Below are 27,852 nucleotides of genomic sequence, written 5' to 3' on the forward strand. Positions count from 1 at the left end.
ATTATATTTACAAAATTATCATACTTTGTATTACTTAAATATATGATGATTTTTACACGCTATTCATTTCATAGTATACGTTAATACTGTAATATTATTTGAAGGTATAGTTGGACTGTAATTTTTAAGGTTTTTGATTTTTTTAAAAAAATTAATTTAATATTTTTTAATCATTTTAATATATTAATTTAAAAAATTTTAAAAAATATTTTGATATATTTTTATAAAAACAAAAACAGTTTTAAAACCAATCAATTGTTAATTCAAATAAAACAAAATTGAAATAATAGGCCGTCAAAAATCCGAGGCAAATTGGGTAGGGCAAAAATTCCTGTCAGTCAAATAAACAAAAGAACCTTGATTCCCCACGTAAGCTGAGCTGATTCCCCAAACCGAGGTTCCGCATATCGAAAGGAAGGCGTGGCCTCCAAGTTCCGAAAATCTACCTGACCCCACCCCCTCCAAGACTCTTTTCAACCGTCTGATCAGAATCTCATATCATCAAGACACAACCTCCCTCCTCAACCAGTAAGAATTAAGGCTACTCAGATTAGTCCCCCACCTCTCATTTAATCTCTCTGTCAAAACCATTTTACAAAATTATGAAATAGCCTTCACCCCCTTTAAACCAAGCTCACATTTGATAAAAAAATTATTCACCAAAAAATTAATTTTATTAATTGACACATTCTACCTGGGCCAATTTGAAATTTAAGAATTTTTCTAACCATCTATTTAAGAATAAAAACTATTTATAAATCAAATTGAATACATCTTTATAATTGTAGGACTAAAGTCGATGTTTTCCAAATAAATAAGAACCATTCAACAGCCCCACCGCTCTCACTACTTAAGCACCACAACCCCCTCTCCTCTATCGCCGCCTCTCTCTCTCTCTCTCTCAACCCATCCAAAACCAATCTCTCCCTTTCTCTCTCTGAAAAAAATGGCAGGAACCGGAGTTGTGGCTGTCTACGGCAATGGAACAATAACAGAAACCAAAAAATCCCCATTCTCCGTTAAGGTAGGCCTAGCTCAAATGCTCAGAGGCGGGGTCATAATGGACGTGGTCACCGCTGAACAAGCCCGTATAGCCGAAGAAGCCGGAGCTTGCGCCGTCATGGCATTAGAACGAGTCCCCGCCGACATCCGTGCACAAGGTGGTGTGGCACGCATGAGCGACCCTCAGCTCATCAAAGAAATAAAACAAGCAGTGACCATCCCTGTCATGGCGAAAGCCCGAATCGGGCATTTCGTCGAAGCCCAAATCCTTGAAGCGATTGGTGTCGATTATGTTGACGAATCCGAGGTTCTTACACTGGCTGATGAAGATAATCACATTAACAAACATAACTTCCGCATCCCTTTTGTTTGCGGATGCCGGAATTTGGGTGAGGCCTTGAGGAGGATAAGGGAAGGGGCGGCAATGATTAGGACTAAAGGCGAGGCGGGCACGGGGAACGTTATTGAAGCTGTTAGGCATGTTAGGTCTGTGATGGGGGATATAAGGATGTTGAGAAATATGGATGATGATGAGGTTTTTACCTTTGCAAAGAAGATTGCTGCGCCTTATGATTTGGTTATGCAGACAAAGCAGCTTGGGAGGTTGCCTGTTGTGCAATTCGCGGCGGGTGGAGTGGCTACTCCTGCTGATGCAGCGTTGATGATGCAGTTGGGATGCGATGGGGTGTTTGTAGGGTCTGGGGTTTTTAAGAGTGGGGATCCGGTTAAGAGGGGGAGAGCTATCGTGCAGGCTGTTACCCATTATAGTGATCCTGAGCTGCTGGCTGAGGTGAGTTGTGGGCTTGGTGAGGCTATGGTCGGGCTTAATTTGAATGATAAGAAGGTGGAGAGGTTTGCTAGTCGGTCGGATTAGGAGGGGGGGTTTGGTGGTTTGTTGGGGGTGGCTCAAGGTGAGGTTCAAAGATGTTGGTGCTTGATAGTAGTAATTTTATTAAGATTGTTGGTTTTTGGATTTGATGTTTTCGAGATTTTATAATTCTTGTACTTTGTTATGTTTTAGATGGTGTTACTATCTTGGGTGGCGTTGTTTATTTGTCAATGGTAAAATATATGGCACCTTTTATGTTCTATCTTTAATTAATAGCTTATTATCCCTTTGATCAGTTGGTGGCTGTTTGTTTTCTGTCTTTAACAATGATAATCTGGAAACTTATATGTTTATGTATGTGCTCCTTGATGTGGGACTGAGGCATTTTTTTGAGTCTAGTCTGTAGCTGTAAGTGAAGAGAAAGTGTTGTGATTACTGGTGTTTGGCTGCTTATTTTGGCTTCTTTGTTGTCCCAGTGCTCTTACTCTGGGATTTGACAGTATGCACAACATCGACATAATTATTCTATTTTACTTCTGCTGATTTTTCTTTGATTTAAAAAATTATGTTAACTTCGTTGATTCTTGTTAAAACAATCTCAGATAAACGCCAATGATTGATATCTGTGGACATGCTGCTGTTTTCTATTGAAGATTTGTTCCCTTGTCAATTTTAAGAAAGTTAAAACCAGGTGATTACTTGTACTGTTGATTCACTGACCTGTTCTTGGTCCTGGAGGTGTGACCATGCCAGCTTGGAACTGCTGCATATCACTAAGAGACGAAAGAAAATCTTAGTGTTTCCTTTGGTTTATTGGAGATTTAATATCACATATCACGCCATTATAGGCTGCATCTGGGCACAGATAGAGCTTCTTGAAACTAGCAAGTTCTTGCCCCCAAAAGGACAAAAATAAAATAAAATAATAAAATAAAATAATTACTGGGAATAGCTTACAATTGTAAAAATTTTTATACCAAGTTGTTAGCAGTTTAAAGAGTCTGACATGGAATGGTTTGGATATCTTCATAGTTGGTTGCTTTGCATCTCACCATGAATTCATTAGGAGGCAAGCCTTAGGAATCTCATGTGATTGCTTTATGCTTCATCTTTAAATTCGAATTTTGGCATGGATGACAAGATTAGAAATGCTCCTTTCCAGTTATAGATACTTTTTCACTCTTGTAGCATCTCGTGGAGGTGGTAAGAGTTTTTGATTATTCGAGACTTGAGAGATCTCAAGTTTTGGTCTTGTTACTGATATTTATATGTTATCGCTTGCGGAACTTGTAGCACTGCTGAATGTTCCTGTTTGTCTTTCAATACATGCTTGCCTATTCAGCTGTTTGTACTGTTTTTCCCAATTTACCAATTCTTTCCGATCGTTGTATTGTAATCTTGCAGAAATATTTTCAGCTACAAAGATGGTGGAGAGCTTTGTGATTTTGTTTGATTGTATTTTCTGCAGGAGTCTTCTCTGATGCAGCTGTGTTCAAGTCATCCAAAAGCAGTCCACAAGCACTTGGCTACTTTGTGTATAATATTTGCTGAGTGCGGATCTTTTCAATTACTTTTACCTTTTCTTTTCATCCGATACCAGGAGCACCACAGAGACAATCCAATAAATGTCCCTTTCCTTGTTAGACTATTTATTCATGGTTTAATTCAACTTTTAAGGCTCCAAGATCTTGTTTGATCTTGAAGGTTGATTTTTTAAGCATGTGGCATTCAATTATGTGAGCAAATGTGTCTTTCTCCTCATCTTTTGACAAGCCTGCATGATCCGTACCTGCCATTTGGAATGTTCATGCATTTTGAACTGTGATGGCAGTTATGATATGGGATGCAGAGTGGGAAATGTGCTTTGTTTAACATGCTTCTGTAGCCAGCATTAGATATTAGCAACGTCAAGATATGCTTAAAAACGTCTGGGCTTTCTAGCCAACATTACCATAAAAAAAGCTGCCTCAAAACGTTTACAGATTTTGAGAGCATATCGCATTATTTGCCAATCAATCATCCTTGCCCACGGCTTGCAACAGTATGAGTAATTGAAGGAAGAAGTAGGAAACACCACCTATGGTCGCATATTGCAATTTTTCTGAACCTTCAACAGCTGGGAAATCACTAACTGCAGAACGATTGAATCCTCCAGCAAGCCATCCCAAGTTCTTGAATCCTCCCGCGTACAACTTCGAAGCTGCCATAACGGACCTGAGCCATCGCAACAAAGTAAAGCAAGTTGGCTATAGAACCATATCTGTCACTTCATTTTGGGCTAGTAGCTTGTTTTAACAAAGATTTCTAAGAAACAAACACCAATCTTTCTTACCTTAGTCCTTCACCACAAGCCACAAGAAGCTTGGCATCCTTGTCAGGAACTTCGGCCTCCACTTGCTGGAGAAAATCAGGATTCATCGTGGTGAAATTTTGGCCAGTCCATAAGCCAATGTATCCAAAATGAACCCACTTCTTCAAAAGAGTCAAGGGACTATTGTCCATGTCTTTGACAAAGAGTGGCACGTGCAATGACCCAGCCACCCGTGCCTTGTCCCTCTCCCAATCTGGTCTGATGTCCAGGAGTACGAAACCTTCAGAGCTCATTGCCATGGCTGCCTCCTTTGGTGGTATTGGCCTGACAGCACCAGACTGTATCAGCTCCCTGCCATTTGTGGACGCTGCTTTGACTTGAAATTTTGTTGGCCTAGGTCTGGTGGAGGTAAGTGCAGGCTTAGGTTGTTTGCCATGCTTAGAAGTGTATGGATAGAAGTGGTTCAGTTGAAGTGCCATCTCTCTATCTCTCTCTTATCATCAACTTACTTTTGTCAACAAATCTTGTCTGCTCTGGAGATATTTGTTATTCTGTTTCTTGCTTTCTGTTATTTCCACCTTTATATAGATTCCAAGAATTCTTTGCAAGGACATCCCTGGTAGCATAAAACAAGGAGTCCAGAACAGGAATTGAAAACAGATAGCAACGTGAAGGGCAACACTTCGATGAATTAGTACCCTATGATAGCAACCAAGAACATCAGCAAATAGAAAGATGAAAGACTGCCTATTCTCTGTAGCCATAATAATCATGCGTGTAATGATTTTCTAGCACATCACCTTCCTGAGAAATTCTAAGAGTTAGTGCTCAAATTAGCTATCATGGTAACATTTTCCTTCACCGCATTCATAATTAACCCTCATCTTTAAATTTTGCCTTTAAATTCATAAAATAACGAGGACGTATTATTTATCTTGAAACGTCTCCATTGTTTCATAAATTTGAGTGGGTATGCTTAATATTGTTGGGGGATCTAGGTGAGAACTTATTTTCTTTGAGGATCTAGTTGAGAATCATGTGCTGGTTTAACAAGTTTTAATTACAAAAGCGACCATCGCATCTTCCCCGCCATACCTTACAAGTCTTCTAACAATAGCTATGAACTGGTGGTTAATACAAAGCAGTTTAAAGTGAATGAGAGTTTTAGATAAAATTATAAATGAGATTTTTTAAAATATTAAAAAATATATATTTTTTATTTTTTTATATATGTGTGAGGTTTTGAGCGATTTTTATTTTGTATTTGAAATCTTTTATTAAGTAAATGATGACTCCAAATGGAGCTGGCTCCAAATATAAAATTATATTTTTACTAATCAGCTGCATCATGACTCCAAATGGAGCTGGCTCTGGAAAATTCATACACCAGAGAAGATTAAGATGCTGATCTGGATGGTTTTCCACGACTGTCTCCCAGCGGATATGCTCCGGTTCAGGCGTCATCAATTCCAGGTCCTTTGTGTTACCATTGCAACCAGGAACAAGAGCATATCTTTCATTGCTTGAGAGACTGTAGTTTATGGTGAAAGTTATAACGGAGATCATTGGCTGCTACGTCAAATTCATCTTCTTGCTCGAGACTGTCATTCGGCTTGGGAGAGTAAAGATTTAGCTCGTAAGGATACAGGCCTGATATATAATATTTTAAATAGATTTTTAAACGGACACAACTCTTCATTAAAAAACTCACCTTTCAATTCACTTCGACATTATGGAACTTGGATATAAAAGCTTACTTTATAAAATATCACATTATTAAAAAAACATATAGCAAAATTGTTAAAAAAGTCCAATAATTTATCAATGTCAAGTCCATCCAACTATCAAAATCTCCAACTCCCTAGCTAATATCCCAAGTGTCAAACAAAGAAGGCATCTTGTTTCACATCATGATATCATATATATAATAAACACAATCAACCATGCATGTTACAGATGAGATATTGAGTAGCTTGGAGAGCAGTTTGCAGATGGAGGAGAGAATTGCAACGATCGAGGATTATTTTTTACTGTGACAGAAATCTGATTAAGCTAGGTGAGAACCCAATTATTGCCTATGGAGTTGGCATATTATAATTAATAATATAGAAATTATTGGAGGCTAGAATTGCTATTATGTTGCCTGCATGTTATGGAAACTGGTCGTCAAGCTCGAATCTTTCCGAAATTCAATTGAGAAAATGGTTTATTTAAGCTATCATGACTAAAGATGTGCCAATATTCTAGGTCTCACCTCCCTCCTCGCTTTCTACAACTTCCTTGGTTTCATGTTCTAAAACTCTGATGACACCCATCAATGAAATATAGTAATCAATTAAGGAGGAGGAATCTTCCTCCATTGTTGTGTCAAGGCGAGTCAGGGTCATTCTACAGGTTGGAATGCCCCAGCGCTCCATGATTTTGTCCTTCAATTCGGCCACTGTGGTTGTCTCTCTCACTTTCATTGCCTTCCAATCATTATTTGGAAGCCCAACTGCAATGTCGAACTCTGGATTTCCAGATAAGGGGCTAACATCAAGATGAATGGTTGCCTCTCCTCTGTATCGACATTCTTCGAGCGTGCGATAATCCTCCAACTCTTCAAGATTATGGCCACCCCTAAGAGTTAGCCTGTTCCTATTCAAATTCGTTCGCTCAGTAATCTTCTGCTTCACTTCACCTATAGTGCACAGAGGAAGCATTTCAAAAGTAAGTGTTACCTTCGCTCCAACAATCGTGCTCGTTATTGTGGCCATGATAAAATTATATTATATTTCTCTTTATGCTTAGCTACTTGCTGTATATTGGTAGTCCTGTACATATAGCTAGGATTATAAATACAGTATCCATGCTTGAGGGAACAAGATGGTGAAGTGCATGCACCGTTCATTGCTGTCACATTTGAGGTATTATGAGAATCTCATGCCTCCTCACATCACACAATATTTGCTTCGATTTATAACCTCACTCTTTTCTTGTGATTCTATATATAGACCAGCTAGCGAGCTTTTTTTTTTTTAAAAAAAAGAACCAACTAGCAAACGTGTATTAAGGACGGTTACTGCTTGGGAACGTGGTTTCAACCGCGTTTCCCAGAAAATTGATTTTTTTTTTTTACTTAAAATTAACCAATCATAAATAATAAGTAGTAAGTAGCGGAAAAAACAGAGGAAAGAATAATAATTAATCATTCCACAATGTTTATACAAGGGAAGGGTCAACTAATCCGTAACAAAAAGCAACTTCCAAAACCTTCAAAATCATTAACACTACTGACTATGCCTAATTACAAAAGAATCTGAGTTTGCTCAATCATGGAAAACCTGCTTCATAACTTATTTTCAGAAATGCACCATTGCAGGTTCCTCAAAAGAACATAATTCCCTTCACCAGCACCTGTTCATGACAAAAATAATATACATGGAATGACAATTTATCACTGCAAAACGCTACCACGGAGATGTGTTTGCTCAGGTGCACACAGCTTATTCATTCTCACACTGTCAAAGCAGAAGCAGGAATGCCATGCATTTGAAACCATTCAGGCATGTGGAACCTCTCGTAAAGAACAGGCCTAACATCCTTTTGTAGGGATAGGTTTTTGAGGAGTGGAAGGAGGACGTCCAAAAGCTGCACAAGCCAAATGACAGAAACAAACAGAAATGAAGTATATAAGATTCTTTGGCATTAAAAAAAAGTTAAATTCCTTAATGCACTGAGAATTCCTACCTGCTCATCATATGGCAATCTAGCAGAGAATGGAACACATGGTATTCCATTCAATGGTTGTAGCAAGAAACTAAATGGGTTGTTGTCAACAATCACAACTCGTGAGAGATCTTTTGATAAACAAGACAGATCCTTCACATGTTCTCTATATTCCCTGTGATTTACACAATGTTGAAGATTGTCAGCATTTGCAAGCAAGATCCTCAATCTATATTCATTTCAGAATCCAAAAAAATGACAACACCTTGTGGTTTATTCCAGTTTTCCAGATAAGCAACAATTTCCCACATGGCTTCCAAGTCTGGAAGGAGTCATGCAAGTGGTAAACAATGATATGTGAACTAGAATTAGCTTTTCCAGTAAAGCTATTTCTAAAATGAATGCTCTAATCAAATCTTCTCACTGGCAACATAGACCCTATAAACCATTACACATGAAATTATTCAAAAAGAAAAAGGGGAACAATTATGCCAGCTGAGATGAGAGGTAGCACTCACATAACATTCCAAAGGCATGTCTGACCTAGCTATCTAGCATTTACTACTCTTTGATATATACTCATGCCAGTTCTAACTCAATTAAACAAGTTAAAATACCAAAATATCAAATATATATTGCCTCAGTAACACGAATAATGTTGTGGACAAGCTAGCTAAAATTAGTATAGTCACTTGATGCCATACCAATAGTATACTAATAGCCTAACTTAGTGATCAAATCCCACTCACACTCCAGAAGGGAATGATTGTTTAGTATGGTTGCTTGACGCTATACCCCATGTGTAGCCCATTCAATGAGGTTCTCCATAAACCAAAGAGGAAAAAGGACAAACTGGCTATAACCAAACCCACTGAGTTTGAAGGTGGAACCTATGTGACGCTACAAGGACTGACCTCGCAATCTAACCCTACCTGTTAAGAACACTCTGTTCTGCCACTTGATCCTAATAAATAAAGTTTGCTAACAATATCAAAAGGTTGATGCCACGCCCCGCATTGTGTAGCCCAAGGTTCAATGAGCATCTCAATAAACCAACAAAGTAACAGCACAAACTGGTTATAAACACCCATCTGTTACAGCATTTTTGCCTCAGACAGGATATTCTATAAACAAAGAGCATTGGCAATAAACTAGGGCACTTACGTGCTAACAGTTGAAGGTCGATAAAGACGTTGACTAAATTGGTTCTCCACATCTATCCTGTCAAAGAGCGGTCTGGCGTAACCTGTATGAAATCTAAACACGATAAATAAGAGGAAAAATGAAAAGAATAACTGGAAGATCAATAAAACTAACAGAACAACATCTACCTTCAAGACCAGCAGTAAACAAAATCAGATCAGCAAATTCACCAATCTGTTTCAAGAACTCTTTCAAACCAGGTCTTTCAAACACTGTCACATAATTAATCCTTGGTTTTCCTTCAACATCCTTCAATCCAGTAAGATCATGTTAATATGTAGCTAGGATACTGATAAAAATCAAAGTATCAGGTTATATATATATATATATATATATATAGGGAGAGAGAGAGAGAGAGAGACCTTTTCTGAAGAGAAACATTCCAACTCGAAACACTTCACCCCTGCTTCTACAGCTTGGGTGCGAATAATGGCTGGCAAGCTAGAAGCCTCATATGCACAAATAAGAGTTTCATCCAAGTCAAGCACCACCTACATTTGCAGAATAAACTGCATTTATACAACTTTTTATTTAAAAAATTTAAACTATCATAATTTAGGCCAGTGGCAGATTTCCTTTCTCCCACAACAAAACTTAAACTAAAACAACCACTATCACTTCATGCGACACAAAAACTCCCAAATTCAATCCATAACAGTTACGTATCTAACAGCATGAATTTGTCATTCATCATTTATTACTACATTTCCCCAAAATATCATTCATTTTCTCCTGTCTACTAAAACCAAACTAACCTAAATGAAAAAAATGTATAATAAAAAACCTAAGCAAGCCACATTCAAAACACAGAAAAACAGTGCCGATAACCACTAAAAACACCCGACAAAAAAATTAAAAAATAAAAATTTAAACAAAACCCACAAAAATAATAATAATGGAAACAGTAAAAGAGAGCACGTACAGTGAGTTTCTCAATGAGGCAATCATCAGAAGCACCAAAATCACAGACATAACCAGGAAGACAACTGCTATCATGGGCTTTGTCTGTGATCTTGTTCGACGTGGTTTCTTGCAAGGGAATCTCAACAACAGGCAATGGCTTAAAAGAAGGAGGAGAAGAAGAAAGAAGAGGAAATGTAAAACCAATATAAGAAAGTAAAAATTGAGCCATAGAAGGAGTCCCTCTTAATATCTGTAAAAACAACTTCATTACAAACCCTAACCCATTCATCATCCCTTTCCATACTTCGTTCACTGATCTAGACACACACACTTCTCCTCCTTGTTTCCCTCCTCCTCCTCCTATTTCCTCCATCATTGCCAACCCACAATTTTCTCGTTCTGATTTTGTCTTAACAAGTCAGATAGAAAAAAAATAATTTAAAGACACTGGCCGAGACTATGTTGTCTTTCTAATTTATGGGCGTGTCGTTTGGAAGATAGTTTGTGTCGGTTGGGTAATGGAGGGATGGTGGTGTCGGCGGCGTCAGTGGGGGTGGAGTATGGTGGGCTGGAGACGACTTTTCGGCTTTCGTTGCCTGGACTAGAAGTTTGGTTAAGGCGGAGAGGAGAGTCTTCGGATAAATTGAATTGAATCGGGGCATTTGCAAGCACAAGTTTTAACTTTCAAATTTAAAGAAAAAAGAAAAAAGAAAAAAAGAAAAAAGAAAAAAGAAAAGAAAAGTTTAGCACTTTAGCTCATTATTTTGTTAACTACATATTAGTCCCCCGCTTTCCAATTTGATTTCAAATTGATTCGGATGATTTAAAATTTCTAAATCTATTTTTTGATTTGGGTTATTTAAAAAGGACATCGCTTCCAAAGAGACAATAAAATGAGGATTTAGTCGTAAAAGGTGTTGTACGTGTCGTTCAAAGAGCGCAAATAACTTTTACACGCTGTCACATGGGTTGGACACGCAAGTTATTTTTTTTTATAAATATTTAGTTAAATATCAATTGCCTCTCATTTGATATAATAATAATGAAAAAAAACCATTACAAACGGATGAAAAAGCTCCTTTAACACTAGTTTTAATTTTTTTTAAGAGTATTTTGATCGCTTCACTGTATTTCATTTTTATATTTAGTAAAATATCAAATTGTCTCTTAACTAATCTGATAATAGCAAAATTATGAAAAAACAAAAATGCCCCTTAAAGCTAATTTTAAATTTTTTACTTTAAATAGTATTTTAGTTGTTTGATTGCTCTTTTGAAATGAGAAAAAGACTTTTTTGTTTCTCATCAATTTAATAATAATTAATAGGCTTTATGGAAAGATTTTAATGCTCCCACTAGTCTGTTTTAAGCTTTTTAATTGGAAAAGTAAAATTATAAAAATAAAGTGAAAAATGTTTTTACTCATGGTCTCTAGTGTTTTATCAAGTGGTGGTAATCTTAGTTAATAGCGTAGTTTTTAAACCTGCCGGATAGAGTCTTATCATCGAAGTTTAAGGCTGGAATAATTTGAAATTTCATTGATCATTAGAAAATGAAGGATTAAGATCTAAATTTTTTAAAAAGAAATTGAAGAAGTTGGAGTAGTTATTTTAAAGAACATAACTGATGGAATCATGCAAAAACCAGTGGAGGAAGTGCAAAATTTGAAACTCTATCGCTCAACTGCTCAAGCGCAAATGGCCTGAACCAGGTGGTAGATATTTGCAATTTTGAAGTTACAGCCACCATCAAGTTATAAAGTCAATAACAATAGCAGATGCTCACTAATTTGGTTTATTTAATTTACTAAAACTAATATTAACGCAACACGTGGGAAGCCAAACAGTAAAACAGAGCGCGCCAATAGCAAAATAACCTTAATTGCGTCAAACGAACTCCCTCTGCCTATTTTCTCCTTTGGTTTCGCTTTTCACGTTTACATGTGTTGTCTTCGTATCATCCTCCCTTCCATCCCCTGTCTCTCTTTCATGCTCTTACCGTACAACAATCCCTATAATTTCTTAAAATTATCCAGTAAATAAATAAATAAATAATATATTTTTAGATCTTTGTAGTTAATTGTCCATGGAAATGACTTCAAGCCCACGAACCGTAGAGGAGATCTTCAAAGATTTCAGTGCTAGAAGAGCTGCTGTCGTCCGTGCCTTAACTTATGGTAATTTAATTTTTAGTTCTTTCTGTTTTTCCTTTCCTTTCCTTTCCTTTAAATCTTGAATCTTTTTATAAATATGATCGTGGGTTTTTTTTACGTTTTCTTTTATTGTTTTCAGATGTGGATGGTTTTTATGGACTCTGTGATCCAGGTAATGTGTAGTGGTGTAAATGTAGATTTGAATTATTATTGATTTTTTTTTCTTGTGGAATCTTGGTTCTAGTTTAGGGTGAAATTTAGAGAAATTGTTTGGTTCTCGAGAAACTATGAGGTGGAGTGATTTGAAGTTTTGCACGTGATCTCCGCTGCTGTATTTTTTAGGATTAGTGGGTTTTATTTCAGAATTTGTGGTAGATTTTATGAAAATTTAAGCTTTGAGAGTGGAAATTGAGGGCATCACTGTTGAAACTTCAATGTTTTGTTGACTCTGTAAACAGAAAATTGAAATTAAAATGGATATTAAAAACTGGAAGAAGAGAATTTGAAATAACTAGTACTTGTAAATTGGTAATGTTTTTATTTATGAAGAAACAAGAATTGTAAGATTTGCATTTTGCTGTTACTCTGCTTTTCCTCTGATTTCTCAAGGAATATTAGCTTTACTCTTTTTTTTTCTTTTTTTGGTGTTAGATAAGGAGAATTTGTGTCTGTATGGACATCCAAATGAAACATGGGAAGTAACCCTGCCAGCAGAGGAAGTTCCACCAGAGCTTCCTGAACCTGCCCTTGGAATTAATTTTGCTAGAGATGGAATGAACAGAAAAGACTGGCTTTCACTGGTTGCCGTGCATAGTGATTCATGGTTGCTTTCTGTGGCTTTCTATCTTGGTGCTCGTCTTAATAGGAATGAAAGGTAATTTAGTGCACAATTGCAGGGACATGTGGTATTCTCATTCTAGTACATTTTTCTTTTGTTATTCATTCTCCAATTTTGATGTGATTAAAATGTTGATGAAGTTAGGAAAGTTAACCTTGGGAAAATTTACATCAGATTTGTTGGATGATTAAATAGATGGTACCACCATGTCCCACCAATCAATGACCCGATCATCTTTCTTAATTGCCTTCCAGTTGGTGAGATTTAGAATCATGGTAGCGTTATCAATTGGTTTGCTTGAACAAGATTTATTACATATATTGGATCTTCTTGATAATATCCTCATTTTTTAACAGTTATTCCTTTACAAAGGACAATTTATGAAATTGTTTATTATTTTTTAGCACCTTATAAAATCTTGTTATAAAGGATTCCAGGAACTTCAAAAAATACTTGACAGAAAGTAATGTCAAGATATGCTTTCAATTGAATACATGGCAGCATGCAGTGGTAGTATATTTATTCTTCTTGGCAAATTATGATTTGTTTGAATTGGTCAGGACTGGATAGGCCACCACAGATAATATAAAAACTTTAAAAGATCAACCATCTATTTTGGCATGTAATGTTTGTCTTGCAGACCTGAAACATAATTATTTTCAATTTGCATAGTGGGATGTTTTCAGGTTTATTTTTATTGTGTTGTTCAGTTTTTCAGTGTGATGTTATGTTGAGCATGGCTTTAGAAACTAAAGTACATTTTTATTGACAGGAAAAGGCTGTTCAGCCTGATCAATGATCTGCCTACTGTCTTTGAAGTTGTAACAGAAAGGAAGCCTGTGAAAGAAAAGCCTAGTGTAGATAGTGGAAGCAAATCTCGAGGCAGCATAAAGGTGATTAATAAAAAATTGATTTAGACTGTCTCTATTTTCTGATAATCTTAAACTTGATCAATAGCTTTTCATTCTTATTTTTCTCTCTGCTTGTTAATTGTTACAACTAAAATACTAATCTGGTGTAGAAATATATCATGCATCACCCTAGCGACTGATGGTGCCATCAATTTTGGTATTCTATTGATATACTGCTTTAGTGATGCATAGATGCAGTTATTCAGTAAGCAACAGCAAGCCTAATTTCCAAATGTATACACTTTTCAACTTGTCCTCAACCTTTCATGGATGTACTGGTTTGGACTTTTAAATGCATATTATTGCTGGAACCACTGACTGGGTTCCTCCTCTCTGTAGAGATCAAGTGATGGACTAACAAAAAGCAACCCTAAGCTTACAGAAGATAGTTTTGAGGAGGAAGAAGATGAACATACTCAAACTCTATGTGGGAGCTGTGGTGGAAATTACAACTCCGATGAATTCTGGATCGGCTGTGATGTCTGCGAGAGGTGGTACCATGGAAAGTGTGTGAAGATAACTCCTGCTAAGGCTGAGAGTATTAAGCAATACAAGTGTCCATCTTGTATGAAGAGGAGCCGGCCATAGTCAGTGTCGTTGCGGTGGCAGACAAAGTAGTGAACATTATCCTTGTGCAATGTGAAAGTTAAAATACTTGTTTATAACAGATGCCTCCAACTGTTTAGTTTGCCTTCTTCCCAACTGAACCCTTTGCTTGAATAGCAGGTTATGTAATCTGATCTCTTTTTTATGTTAAATGCATGAATAATATTAAACTAGAGATGACTTGCTTTGCAGGAGTCTGCTTGTCTGCCTGGTGATCTAAACTTATTATGCCATCCCAATGAGTGGCATCCATTTTCCTTTTATTAATTAGTTATCCTAATTATAGAAAAGAATTTTTAACAGGGAAGAGTGGAACATAATATTGTTCTATTGGCATCCATTTTGCTTGATGTATGACTGAGACCAGTTATGGAAATGTGGCCTCGAGATATGCTGCCGTCGATGTCCCATGATAAGCTGTGGCAACCAAACATCTTTAAGGGATCCTTTCCTGGCCCAGCTCGCTAACACGCTAGCTAGGATCCGAAATGTCCCAAATAGTCACTGAGCTAGGTCCAATACCTAAAAGCGTAGCCAGTCCAAGACACTAGAGGATCTTGATTGCCTTGGCAAGACTGGACTAGAAAGTCCATTTGACTGGGCCTTCGCTACAGAATGCCCTGTTTTTCACCCAGGTGATAATCAGGGTTGACTGAGGTCGGATAGTGCAGAAAAAAACAACAGGGACAGACAGAACATATGCTTATCATGAGCTGTACAGTTTTTGGACTTTGAGCAATACCCTTGAATTTCCTTACCATAGATGACAGAAAAGTTGAAAAACCCTTTTGAGTCTGGAGTTATCCAGACTGCTACTCATAAAAGCTTGGTTTATCCGCGACAAGCAGACATCATTTGGCATCTTCTTTAATCAAATTATATCTTAGTTCTCATCGACCCAATCATCTTCTCCCTGTCTACATAACTGTTCTTTTCTTGCTCTCTTGTTTTAATAACCCTCCTTACAAGGGAGAAGACGTAGTCCATGCATCATTACTTGTACGGTGGCATTGACAGTGTGTAATCACCTTAATTATTCCAACAATGGGTTCAAGTCGCTCCGATGTATCCAACAAAGAAAGATTGCGCTGGACGCAAGAACTGCACGATCGGTTCGAGGAGGCTGTTAATCAACTTGGTGGTCCTGATAGTACGTTCTTGGTTAATCAGTGTACATTCATTAATGATATTTAATCCGCCACTAATTAATACTGTGAACCTTTTCTTTTGAAAGATTTTCAGTGATCAAAACTACATAGAAGCTCACCCTGCTAATAAAGCTTGACCAAATTAATTTCTTATCAATACACTGCAATTCCAGTGATGTTTCTCCTGTTTATTGAGGTTTGTAAGATGTCTTGTTATTTATGTGATCACTCGTGTTTATATCTGTAACGATTCGCAGGAGCAACACCAAAGGGTATCTTGAGGGCTATGGGCATCTCTGGGTTGACTATCTACCATGTCAAGAGCCATTTACAGGTATTTATCTATTTCTTCCTCTAGCTAGCTTGCACTCCTGCATGGAACTATAAAACCCATTAAGATTTTATGTCTCCAACCTGGATTCTTACTGTCGTCAATTCAGATTTCGACCGCAACATGCATTGCTGCACTCTTGTATTTTATCCTGACAATTGAAAGACTAAATACTAATTAAAATACACTCATGATCATTGATACTTTGACCTAGTATATGTTGATATAGCTCTATTTCTGCAATATATATATATATATACACTATGGAGTTTTTTTTTCTTTTGTATATAATATATTTCTTCCTTTTTTTCCTTTCAAACTGAAATCTCTGTCCATGAGATAGTACAAAGTGTGATTAATAACATCCAGGGCTTCTGTTAATCAGTCTTTAATATTCTCTGATCTCTCTCTCTCTTCTTCTTTTTTTTCAGAAATACAGAATATCGAAGTTTATCCCAGAAACCAACAGTAAGTCTGGAGTACCATAAATTTGCAGTACTTGTAATATTGCTTTTGTGTATGCTAATTTTTTGGTATCTTCCTTCAGGAGGGAAGTATGAAAGGAGAAATATTTCAGAAATGTTGCCAAATTTCAGTGCGACATCGTGAGTTAATTACTAATTAATTAAGAAGTTTCATCTCCTTCAACCTGTTCATGAACTTGTGTTCTAATCTAAGTACTGGTTGCAAAATTCTTGCAGTGGAGCTCAGCTCAATGAAGCATTACTGATGCAAATGGAGGTTCAAAAGCGACTGAGCGATCAACTTGAGGTAGCAACATAATTTTCTTCATGCAGATTTATTTGCTCAAGAGTGAAAAATGAAACTTTGTTTTGCTTTCCTAATTATAAATAAACACAGTGCATATGTTTGTTGATTTCTTTTTTGTTTGTGTAACTCCGAAGGTTCAAAAGAGCTTGAAGATTAAGATTGAAGCCCAAGGGAGATTCCTTGAGAGAATCGTGGAGGAAAACAGAAACCGAAGTGCGTCCATTAATCCAATCCCAAAACATAGCAAGTCTTTCTCTCCAGTATCACAGCCGTCTTTCTGTGATGAATCAGAATCAAATGCTAGAGAATTTGAAACAGATTCGGAGGGTGAGAAAGCTGAAATACAGCCTGAAGAATACCTTCAAGCTCTTAAGAGATTGAGGACAGAAAACCATGCTTTACCTTCGCGGTATCAACTCCAACCTCTAAATCCTGATCCTTACAATCAAAACATGGTTCTTCAAAGAGATGCAAAATTTTCATATCCATCTCACGATGCCAACTTCCCATGGAACATTTTGGCCACCTGTCCATCACCTCTAGTGCCCAGTTTTTTCTAAAGTTAATTACATGTTGACCTGTTGTACTGTTGTGGTTGCATGAAATAAAAGGAATGGTAGCACCATTAACCATCGGATGATTTCACGGTTATTCAGAAAACTTCGGTGGATATCTTACTTTGAAGATCATGAAGGCAACCAAAACATTTCTGGTGATGATATATAGCTGTATAGAAATAAGAACATCCACATATATAGCATTTAGTGGATGCCTGTTTGATTATATATGAAAGGCGATCTATCTTTTGCCCTGTTTTTTTTTCTTGGTTTGTTGAGCGAATACATTTGTTTAGTACTCGTGTTCTTGCCATAATTTTTTTAGAGTAAAACTAAATTCATTTTATTTTTTATTTGTTTTTATATAAATTTCTAACAGAAATTAACCGAACTGAACCACCATGTATTATTATAAGAACCTCAAATAGAACCAATTTCAAATACTTGAAAAACCGACAACCTTGGTGTTTTATTGATTCATTCGATCCATTAATCCGATTCCATTATCCGATCCAATATTATAGAATGGTCTATTTGAAAGAAAAAAAAAAGTTTAGAAATTATTTAAAATTTTTTCCAAATGAATTAGATGTATTTGACAATTATCATGGGTAATAAGTCATGTTATTAAGAATACTATTATAATGGCCCGTGCTCCGCAATGAGTTAATATCATTTTTTTTTAAAATGTACAAAAAATATTAAGAGTATAGAGAATATTTTAAGCACTTGGGGTCTGGCAACCATGTCAGACCTATGTAACTTGGGCCTGACATGGTTTGACAAAAATACCTGATTTGACAAATAATAAACAAAGAGGATAATTATGTTTTTCAGCTGTTAGGAGAGAGAAAACAAAGAAAAAACGCAAATAATTAATCACCGGTAATCCAACCATTATCTGTTTACACACACCACACCATGTGTAAAAGAGCATGAATGTGCATCCAATGAGAAAACAAATGATCAGATTTGGCTATCGAAAAGAATCACGCGTCTTCTTAATTATAGCGCGGGCGCCACCCTTTTCCTGGGGAATAAAAAAAACTAAAGAAACATCTATGAAAATATGAAAAATTAAATATGAAACTATTATTATAATTCACAATAAAAAATCTCTTAATTTACAATGATTTTCCCACACCGTTTAGCTTTTATTATAATAAAAGAAAACTAATCTTGGAAATATTCATAGTCATTAAATGCAGCCAGCTTGATGATTTAATTTAAAAACTTAGTAATTCAAGGAAAAAATCAAGTTAAGTTTAGAGTTCAATCACCTAAAAAGTTTGACACACTCGATCAAAACTTAATTTATTCAAGTAACCCGATCATGACTCAATGTAAACCCAATTACTCAAAAAAACAAAAAAGTTTGGCCTTTTGACTTTTTATTGTACCTTGGGCAATCTAGTGCCCAATAACTTATGAGCGGACTAATAACTCGATAATTTAGGTTAAATTTGACAACTGTAATAATAATAATATATAATGTTGTATTAGTGAAATATGATACGTTAATTAACTATAAATATTCAGTTTGGATTTTATCACTAGATAAAAGATGAGAAACTTTATACTACTCGATAAATAATTATCAATACTTATATAATTAATCACATTTAAGGAGAGATAGATACGAAGATAAAAAAGAAAATCATATCTATGCCTATAAAAAAATAAAAAAATATTTTTATACAGGTTCAAAAATTTTTTTTTTAATTATTTTCGTTTTGTCTTCTCCTTTTATTTATCTAATATTACATAAATAAACATTGATTCTTTTAAGGTTTCATGCTTCATAACATGTTGGGGGTCATGATACTAAAAAGTGAAAGAGACCCATCACCATGGAAAGAGCGTGGAAGCCTAATCCGATAATCCTATTTGGCTGCTATTTACAATTTGGGCTAGACTAAATTTGTATTATGAACAACCCCAACTCAGTTAATTTTAACTCGCCCCATGTTAATTAGGTTCTACAACCTAGCTAATCCAGGATTAATTAGCTTGAATGAATTTAGGTTGTCTATTTTTTAATGCGTGTGTGTATATATATATTCACAAATATAAGATTTAATATGAAACATCGCCCACTCCTGCAACTAAAAATATTACTAAACCCTGAGTGGTGTAACTCAATTGGTTAGACCTCAAGTTTGCTCCTATGAGGTCATCAGTTCGAGTCCCACAAACCTCAGGGCCACTGGAGGCTTACATGGTCATTAACTTCAGGACCCATGAGATTAGTCGAGGTGCGCACAAGCTAACCCGGACACCCATGTTAATAATAATAAAAAAAAAACTACTGAACTACAAGCATGTTCTAGACTTGGTCAACCATGTTACTAGTCAATATTAATCAATATATTGGTTGGATTATTGGATATTAAGATAAGATTTCTTGTTGACAAATGTATAAACTAAAAAAAAAGAAATAAACAAACAGAGAAGTTCCTGAGTGGTGTAGCTCAACTAGTCAGACCCTAGGTTTGCTCCTATGAGGTCACCAGTTCGAGTCCCACAAATCTTAGGGCCACTGGAGGCTTATATGGTCGTTAACTTCAGGACCCATGAGATTAGTCGAGATGCGCACAAGCTGACCCGAACACCCACGTTAATAATAAAAAAAAAAACTACTAAACTACAAGCATGTTCTAGACTTGGTCAACCATGTTACTAGTCAATATTAATCAATATATTGGTTGGATTATTGGATATTAAGATAAGATTTCTTGTTGACAAATGTATAAACTAAAAAAAAAAGAGATAAACAAACAGAGAAGTTCCTGAGTGGTGTAGCTCAACTAGTCAGACCCTAGATTTACTCCTATGAGGTCACCAGTTCGAGTCCCACAAATCTTAGGGCCACTGGAGGCTTACATGGTCGTTAACTTCAGGACCCATGAGATTAGTCGAGATGCGCACAAGCTGGCCCGAACACCCACGTTAATCCAAAAAAAAAAAAACTACTAAACTACAAGCATGTTCTAGACTTGGTCAACCATGTTACTAGTCAATATTAATCAATATATTGGTTGGATTATTGGATATTAAGATAAGATTTCTTGTTGACAAATGTATAAACTAAAAAAAAAAGAGATAAACAAACAGAGAAGTTCCTGAGTGGTGTAGCTCAACTAGTCAGACCCTAGATTTACTCCTATGAGGTCACCAGTTCGAGTCCCACAAATCTTAGGGCCACTGGAGGCTTACATGGTCGTTAACTTCAGGACCCATGAGATTAGTCGAGATGCGCACAAGCTGGCCCGAACACCCACGTTAATCCAAAAAAAAAAAAACTACTAAACTACAAGCATGTTCTAGACTTGGTCAACCATGTTACTAGTCAATATTAATCAATATATTGGTTGGATTATTGGATATTAAGATAAGATTATAAACTAAAAAAAGAGAGATAAACAAACAGAGAAGTTCTTGGCCTTCCCACCACTTGTTAAATGAATAATTAATGTGACAAGTTTGAGAATGAAGATTTTTCCTTCAAACTTCAAATAAACGTGCCTTCTATTATGCCTATTCATTTTGTTACGTCTAAAATAAGGCAACAATGGGACAATAATTTGGTGCAAAAAGTATGATATCTATCTATCTATATATATATATATATATATATATTATGTGTGTGTGTGTGTATCAAACAAATCAATAATGACAAGAGAACACCTATTCCATTTCTCATCAACTCCATGCAACTTTTTTCTTCGATAAACACATCACAGTTTGTTAGGTACGTAATTTTATTTACATTATATATATTTCATTGTTTTTTTTATTGAGTTTGAATCTAAATGATAATATAAAGAATTAAATACACTTATTTAATAACTGAACCAAACTTCCAAAAGAGTTTTTTTTTTTATCAAGAAGATAATATCATATTAGTAATTAAATACATATAAAACTAGATGGTACAAGTTAAAGCATTACACTCATGCAACATATATAATACATAAAATTAATTAAATACAACAAAAAAAAACATATACAAAGCTAATGTTGTTATATATAATAACCATGTTATATATATATGTACAGTGAACTTGTATAAAATATAAAATAGTAAAGAAGAAGTTAATGTCTTTATTGTTGACACTACCAGAAAATTAGCAAATACAAACATAAACACCAACAAAATTTTTCCGTCGGTAGATTGCAATGAACTTTATTTATAAAATAGTCTCTCGTTGTATCCATCAGTAAATACCGATGAAAATATTCTTTCGTTATATATCGAGAGAATTACAGTGAAAAAAAATGTTAAAAAAGTCAAAATGTATAATAACATGTCATTTATATAGATAAAATAATTGACGAAATTAACTTGTCGGTAAAATCTATCTGTAATGTTGTCATTGATAATATTTAATTTATGACCTGGTGAACAATCCCTTCTCCTCCATTTCTTCTTCTTCATCATCCCAGCTCTGCAACAAACAACATACCCTTTATTTTAGCACAAATCAATCTCTCACCACAAATTCCGCCAACCAAACACTCAGTTTGCTAGTATCCATGTTCTGATTTAAATTTTATTGAGGATTCCCCATATCAAGTAAGCAAAATTATCCATTTTTTGTTTGAACTCAATTTTAAAATGTTAATTTTTATTGCATATTTTTGTAGTATATATATTTTGTTTGGGTGTTTACTTGTTTTATAGCTTTTTTCCCATTGAAATTTGGTGTACAAATGTATGATTTGTACATGTTAGGGTTTATTTGAGATTTTGAGAAATTGTATTTGTTTGTAAATTGATGAAATTTATTTCAAAATTGTGACTTAGGTGTTTTGTAATAAAATAAACAATGGATTATTTAACGGATCTGTTTTATATTTTATCAATTTTATTACCGGGTTGAAAATTTTAGTAAATATATAGAAATTTGAATTTATGTAGATGATTGATAATGAATTAAGAGTATTATTAAAATATATTGAATAAGTTTGAGTTAAACCAATTTTAGCTAATGTATTTAGTTTACATAATTAATTAATACATGTTGTCATCAATATTCTATATAGGTTTGATATAAGTAATGTATGATCGTTCTTGGATGTATCGAGATTCTCCCAAAGGGTTGCGTATGATGAATTATTGTAATGGAATTGAATGTTTTATTAATTATGCAATATCTAATCTAAAAAATATTAGTGAATGTGGTATTAGATATGTCTAAACTACACACAAGGAGAAATTTCTGTTCTCACGGAGATCAGTCTTTAGAAATTGAAGAAAAAAAAAAAGAAGAAGACAATTCTAATTAATGGGCACAATACGAATGTGTAATGAAATTAATTATAATGTCATATTTCTAGATGAAATTAACTTTAATATAATGATAATGACGTGAATTTATTATTACATTACAAGGAAACATTTATTTTTTGTGATTTTATTATTATATACAGAACTAATGTTATTGTGTTGTGTGTGTTGCTGTGATTTTAAGTATTTGTAGGATGAATATATATGGAATACAAATACAATCTAGCCATATAAACTATTTTATATCGATGGAATTATCAATGAACCGTAAAATACCAACAGATACACTGACAGATTAAGTCTGTTAGTATATTTTAGAGAGTTTTGACACTGTTCACTTCTCAATGACATTATTCATTGTGTTCTTTACATACAACATCACTAACGGATTACGTTTATTGGTATATTTTAGAGAGCTTTAAAACTGTTTACTTCTTAATAGCATTGTTCACTATGTTCATTACATACGACATCACTGACGAATTAAGTCCGTTAGTATATTTTAGAGAGCTTTAAAACTGTTCACTTCTCAATAACATTGTTCACTATGTTCATCACATACGACATCACCGACGAATTAAGTCCATCAGTATTTTCCCGAGAGCTTTAGAGCTGTTCACTTCTCGATGACACTTTTCACTATGTTCATTACATACAACATCATAGACGAATTAAGTCTGTAGGTATTTTCCCGAGAGCTTTGAAACTACTCACTTGTCAATGACACTATTAATTATTGTTTATTACAGACGAAATAACCGAGGACTGAAAAGTTATCTGTGATATCTGGGGGGGGTTTCTATTTTTTTTATTAAATTGAAAATTTTAATTAAATGTTATAGACGGAAACACCGATAAAAATGTTAAAAATATTAATATTTAATTATTCTTCAGTAAAATCATCGATAAAAAAGACCAAAATTAAAAGACCAGAATCCCTAATTTTATAACAAACATGCATTTCTTCTTCTTCTCTCTTTATCTTCTACAAAAACCAAAGACATCTCTCTCTCTCTCTCATCATATACTCTTTCTCTTCTCTTTTCTTCTCCTCTACGCGTGCCAGGTATGTCCTTCTCTTCTTTTTTCTTTTCTCTTGTCATTTTTACCCTTTTTTTTGTTAATTAACGTCTCTCTCTTCTTATTTTTATTTATTTTCTGTTTAAAAGATTTTTTTAAAACATTATTTTTAAACCATTATTGACGGTCTTACCAACGGATTGAGTTTTTCGGTATATTCCAAAAAATTGAAAAAGAATTATTTCAAATGCCAATGTGCCACTATTTAATCACTGACGGTTTCATTGTATCGGTAATATTAAAAAAATCATCGATGGAATTACATACGATATTTTTATCGATGATATATCATATTTATTGATGGAAATACTGACAAATTAAAGCACGTAATTCAGATGGCTTATGGCTTGGAATTACAGCAATAGAGATGCAACAATCTTTACATTTTAGATGACATCACTACCTGAAGATATCACGATGGAAACTTGCTGTCTATCTCATAGCATTCAAGTAAATACTGTAGTTTTAGTGAAGAAACGTGGAAACAGTAGCACCCACGTGACAGAAACACAGTCAAAGAGAAGTCATGGAAAGTGAACGGAAATATGTGATTTAATTTTTTTAAGTGGACAATTAAAAATATAGTCAATGAAGATGAAAACTCCTCTTCAAAAAGCAGAGCAAGATATGCACAAAATCTTATGGTTGGGTTCTGTTTTCTAAAAACCAAGCAATAAATTAAACAAGTGTGTTCCAACTTCACGCTCTGGTCAAAGAAGAGTTCCATCAACATTCAAATAATTGGTTTTTGCTTAACGATTTGGTACGAGCAAATAGACAATAACTTAATTCCACCTTCTTATACAACACTGAAATGGAATTCCATTATATTTGATTGACATTTTATCCTAAACAGACGGTGGCAATATTGACTTGAAAACAAAAGCAAGCTGTAAATTGCTGTACCACGTGATTCAAATTTGCCCCGCTCTTTGTTCCCTGGAACTCATGCTTATTATTATTAGACATTTATTTTAGATGATGACGGGACCAAGGAGGGACACTGTCATCGATTCAACATTCACTGCATGGCCTAGGATATTATTAAGGATTCAACCTGTTCCTTGCCGCAGAGACCCTTTGTCCTAACGTAAAGTCTGTATTCATCAAATCTCATCGGTGGGTAGAGAGCTGGCCGGTCATCGGACACAAGCTCCTTGGATGGTTCAATGAGCGAGTCGCTCTTCGGGTTATAGAAAAGGGCAAGAGAGACTCTATCACTATTAGAATTCACAATAACCCTGTGCTCCACACTCTGATAGATGGCGTTGCTCAGTACCTACATATAGACGCATTAATTAGATGAATAATTTGCCATCAGTACCCATGATAATATGACTGTAAAAGTTGAATGAAAGTAGTCTTCAAGATAAAGAAGAGTGATCGATAGAGATACATATACCTGGATTTGATCTCCTATGTTGATAATGAAGGCATTTGGGATCGGCTTAACAGTGAGCCAACTGCCCTTCCTACAGACTTGTAGGCCAGCCACATTTTCATCAGGCAGGAGAAGGGTCATTCCACCAGGGTCAGAGTGTGGGGAGAGACCTAGTGTAAGGTCTGGCTGGGGACACTTGGGGTAGTAATTCACCCTCAAGCCTGCCCCAATGTTTTCTTCTCCACCAAAAGCGTTAAGGAGGGAGTCCTCTTCCAGACCAAGGTTCATGGAGAATACCTTCATCAACTTTCCACAAAGTTTAACCACTTCACTGCCATACTCAGCTACCAATTCCCTACAGTCAAGATGATCAATTAAATAGTAAACTTAATTACGTCTTAATCAGCAGTTTTTTAAATTAATTAGTATCATCAAATCTGTGTATATTAATTCATTTTCAGTATGACTCAATTAATTTTTTTATCCCTTGATTGTTATTAAGATACAAATAATTGAAATATAGGAAATAAACCTCCTCTCTTTCCTTACCCTTTTAATTTTGTGGTATTTATTCAAATATTATTACTTGTCTTACTCTGTTAATTAGATAATTATTAATTGGTCTCCAAAAGCATCTTTCCTTTTTAAAAAAAGATGGATGATAAAAAGAAAAGCAAAGAGGAGTTGATGCCATCCAACACATATGCATGGACGGTCAACTAAGTAATTATGTATTCATGATATCCTCATGTAAAGGATGGTACTATTGGCTGTACTTGTGAAGCAATTCTTTGGGAAAACATCCTGCTGCCAAACCTCCTTTTCTTCTACAGTTCTGCAACCTAATTGGATACAATCCTTCTGATATTCTCTCATGTTCGTTTCAACAATATGATCCCTTCTGTTTCATATTTCAAAGCATTAAATTGAGATGGGAAAAAAAGGGTTCAAGAATCAAATTAATTTATACACAGTACTGTCAGCTGATTAAAGTGCTATTAACCTGTCTTACTGTGCCTTCTTTTCTAGGCTAAATTGGAAGGTAGCAAGAAAAGAAATTGCCAACAGCCAAAAAAGAACTAAAATAAAATAAAATCCAGTACTATTGATTAAATTGAAGAAAACTCGTATATATAACCGACCAAGGAGAAATAGCCAAAGATACGAAGGAATACTAGCAACATGCGGCTGGTTATGAAGGTGCACGCATACCTGCAAGAAGCTGGGGTTGCAGGCCACTTGTTTTGGTTTCTGAGAGAAACAGGCATATAATTAAGGAAGAAATAATCACTCCAATCAAGTATCGCCCCCTTCTCCACCCCTAACCGACTACCATACCCCTCATACGTAGCAGGAGTGTTAGCATACTCCTGCTTCACTTCTACTGGCAAGTTGAAGAACTCTCGCCAAACCTCACTAGTCCTCTTCATCAGTTCATGGCTAACACCATGGTTCACTACTTGAAAGAACCCCCATTCATGGCAAGCACTGTAGATATCACGGAGGGCCTCGTCACGGAGGCGTTGGTCGTCAGAGAAAACGTTTTGGAAATCAATAACAGGAATGTTTACCTCTTGAGGTGGTGAAAAGTCATTTTTTGATAAGGGTCTATGGGATGGTGGCTTAATATAACGCTCTGGGATTGCCCGGATACCACTTGCTGCTAAAGATTGGACTCTAACCACAGGTTCAGGCCAACTCTGCAAGCAGTTCATCATTTTTTCTATTTTTTTTTTTGGGCTAATGGAAGAAAGGAAGAGATAAAGATGGGAATTTAATTTCTAGTGTTAGTCTTGCTGCCGTTGGTGTGGTGGGTGAAGGTGACGCTAATTTGATTGGTGAAAAGCATTAAAAAGAACGTGTAAATTATGGGGAAGCGAGAGACGCAGTGAGATAGAAGTTGTTGTGTGGTGGTAGTGTGTGAGGAGTACTGAAGTGGGGATTTTGTGACCTATATATAAGAGATCGGAGTACTGCGCGCACTCATTAATTTTGGCGCCGTGATGAACTTGATTTGTTCATTACCATACATAAAGTTTAAGACAATTTGATCACCTTAATTTCTCTTTTCTATTTAACATGTAGTGCGTGCTTGTAAGTCTATTCAAATACTATTCTTTGTATTAAATTATATCATTTTATGTGCTACATTGAGAGATTTATAACACTAAACGAGTGTTTATTAATATTTATTTTGAGAAGAAAGATAAATATATAAAAAAGAGAAAATCACATTCGAATGCACTAATAATAATAATAATAATATTTTTACTAAAATCATTTTTTTTTCTAATTATCTCTTTAATTCTTCTTCTTTTATTTACTCTCTCTCTCTTTCATAGAATAAATATTAATAATTACTCTTTCGTTACCATAAGAGTTTCTGGTGTGCTATGCCATTTCATACTAGTTCAGAAAAGGATAAAATGCAAGAATAGCCTCGTGCAAAGCAAATATGCTTATTAATCATGTGTTAGACTCTCACTACCATAAACTAATATGGTTGGCAGGTACTTGGAGAAGATATGTAGATGTCTAGATTAATTAAACACCAACTGGGTTTTGCGCTAGGAATTGGAAAAGTTCATTTTGACTCAATATAGACAATTCAAAGAGGATTTCTATACACGTGTCTTTTAAGGGCTATAATGTTAGTGGCAAGTACCGGAAAGTGGCTACTGAACTTCCTCGCACCTTGTAATCTAGGATATTCTACGATTATTATTCCATATTATTATACCGTGAGTCGAATAAAGAAAATTAATATAAAAAGCATGTACAGACATTGTTATTTTTTTCTAGTAAAAATAATTTTAAACCATGGGGGAAATT

The 27,852-nt window shown here is 35.2% G+C and overlaps 7 protein-coding genes across 11 annotated transcripts; 3 read left to right on the forward strand and 4 right to left on the reverse strand.

Annotated features, from left to right (window-relative positions):
* The first annotated feature begins 854 nt into the window (after positions 1–854).
* On the forward strand, positions 855–3,548 carry LOC7468053 (probable pyridoxal 5'-phosphate synthase subunit PDX1). 5 transcript variants are annotated; one of them, XR_002982179.2, is made up of 3 exons: positions 855–1,913; positions 2,434–2,522; positions 3,236–3,548. XR_002982179.2 is itself a non-coding variant. In XM_024602453.2 (2 exons), exon 1 carries the CDS (start codon positions 947–949, stop codon positions 1,874–1,876), a length of 930 nt encoding a protein of 309 aa, XP_024458221.1. In that variant the 5' UTR covers positions 855–946; the 3' UTR covers positions 1,877–1,913; positions 3,236–3,548. The 5 variants fall into 5 exon arrangements, 3 of the variants coding, with proteins under 3 accessions (XP_024458221.1, XP_002308219.1, XP_052309464.1); XR_002982178.2 differs by having other exon boundaries at positions 3,300–3,548; XM_024602453.2 differs by lacking the exon at positions 2,434–2,522.
* Positions 3,549–3,746: 198 nt separating this feature from the next.
* On the reverse strand, positions 3,747–4,897 carry LOC7468055 (rhodanese-like domain-containing protein 10). Its single transcript, XM_002309105.4, has 2 exons — positions 4,164–4,897; positions 3,747–4,045 (listed from the first exon to the last, which is right to left on the reverse strand). Exons 1-2 carry the CDS (start codon positions 4,619–4,621, stop codon positions 3,844–3,846), a joined length of 660 nt encoding a protein of 219 aa, XP_002309141.1. The 5' UTR covers positions 4,622–4,897; the 3' UTR covers positions 3,747–3,843.
* A 1,488-nt stretch (positions 4,898–6,385) lies between these two features.
* Positions 6,386–6,898, reverse strand: LOC7487321 (uncharacterized). Its single transcript, XM_002309106.1, has one exon. It carries the CDS (start codon positions 6,896–6,898, stop codon positions 6,386–6,388), a length of 513 nt encoding a protein of 170 aa, XP_002309142.1.
* A 397-nt stretch (positions 6,899–7,295) lies between these two features.
* On the reverse strand, positions 7,296–10,625 carry LOC7487322 (uncharacterized). The gene is made up of 6 exons (XM_002309107.4): positions 9,976–10,625; positions 9,416–9,544; positions 9,182–9,302; positions 9,015–9,096; positions 7,872–8,025; positions 7,296–7,772 (listed from the first exon to the last, which is right to left on the reverse strand). Exons 1-6 carry the CDS (start codon positions 10,330–10,332, stop codon positions 7,638–7,640), a joined length of 978 nt encoding a protein of 325 aa, XP_002309143.2. The 5' UTR covers positions 10,333–10,625; the 3' UTR covers positions 7,296–7,637.
* Positions 10,626–11,846: 1,221 nt separating this feature from the next.
* LOC7487323 (PHD finger protein ALFIN-LIKE 1) lies at positions 11,847–14,637 on the forward strand. The gene is made up of 5 exons (XM_002308185.4): positions 11,847–12,131; positions 12,247–12,279; positions 12,759–12,981; positions 13,718–13,838; positions 14,196–14,637. The coding sequence occupies exons 1-5, from the start codon at positions 12,041–12,043 to the stop codon at positions 14,442–14,444; spliced, it is 717 nt and encodes a 238-aa protein (XP_002308221.1). The 5' UTR covers positions 11,847–12,040; the 3' UTR covers positions 14,445–14,637.
* A 152-nt stretch (positions 14,638–14,789) lies between these two features.
* On the forward strand, positions 14,790–17,620 carry LOC7468056 (myb family transcription factor PHL7). The gene is made up of 6 exons (XM_002308186.4): positions 14,790–15,612; positions 15,868–15,944; positions 16,373–16,409; positions 16,489–16,546; positions 16,643–16,712; positions 16,847–17,620. The coding sequence occupies exons 1-6, from the start codon at positions 15,507–15,509 to the stop codon at positions 17,270–17,272; spliced, it is 774 nt and encodes a 257-aa protein (XP_002308222.3). The 5' UTR covers positions 14,790–15,506; the 3' UTR covers positions 17,273–17,620.
* A 6,726-nt stretch (positions 17,621–24,346) lies between these two features.
* On the reverse strand, positions 24,347–26,954 carry LOC7468057 (jasmonate-induced oxygenase 2). The gene is made up of 3 exons (XM_002309108.4): positions 26,233–26,954; positions 25,042–25,375; positions 24,347–24,918 (listed from the first exon to the last, which is right to left on the reverse strand). The coding sequence occupies exons 1-3, from the start codon at positions 26,736–26,738 to the stop codon at positions 24,673–24,675; spliced, it is 1,086 nt and encodes a 361-aa protein (XP_002309144.1). The 5' UTR covers positions 26,739–26,954; the 3' UTR covers positions 24,347–24,672.
* Between the last annotated feature and the right edge of the window lie 898 nt (positions 26,955–27,852).

The sequence above is a fragment of the Populus trichocarpa genome, chromosome 6 (genome assembly GCF_000002775.5).
Source record: "Populus trichocarpa isolate Nisqually-1 chromosome 6, P.trichocarpa_v4.1, whole genome shotgun sequence".
NCBI lineage: Eukaryota > Viridiplantae > Streptophyta > Magnoliopsida > Malpighiales > Salicaceae > Populus > Populus trichocarpa.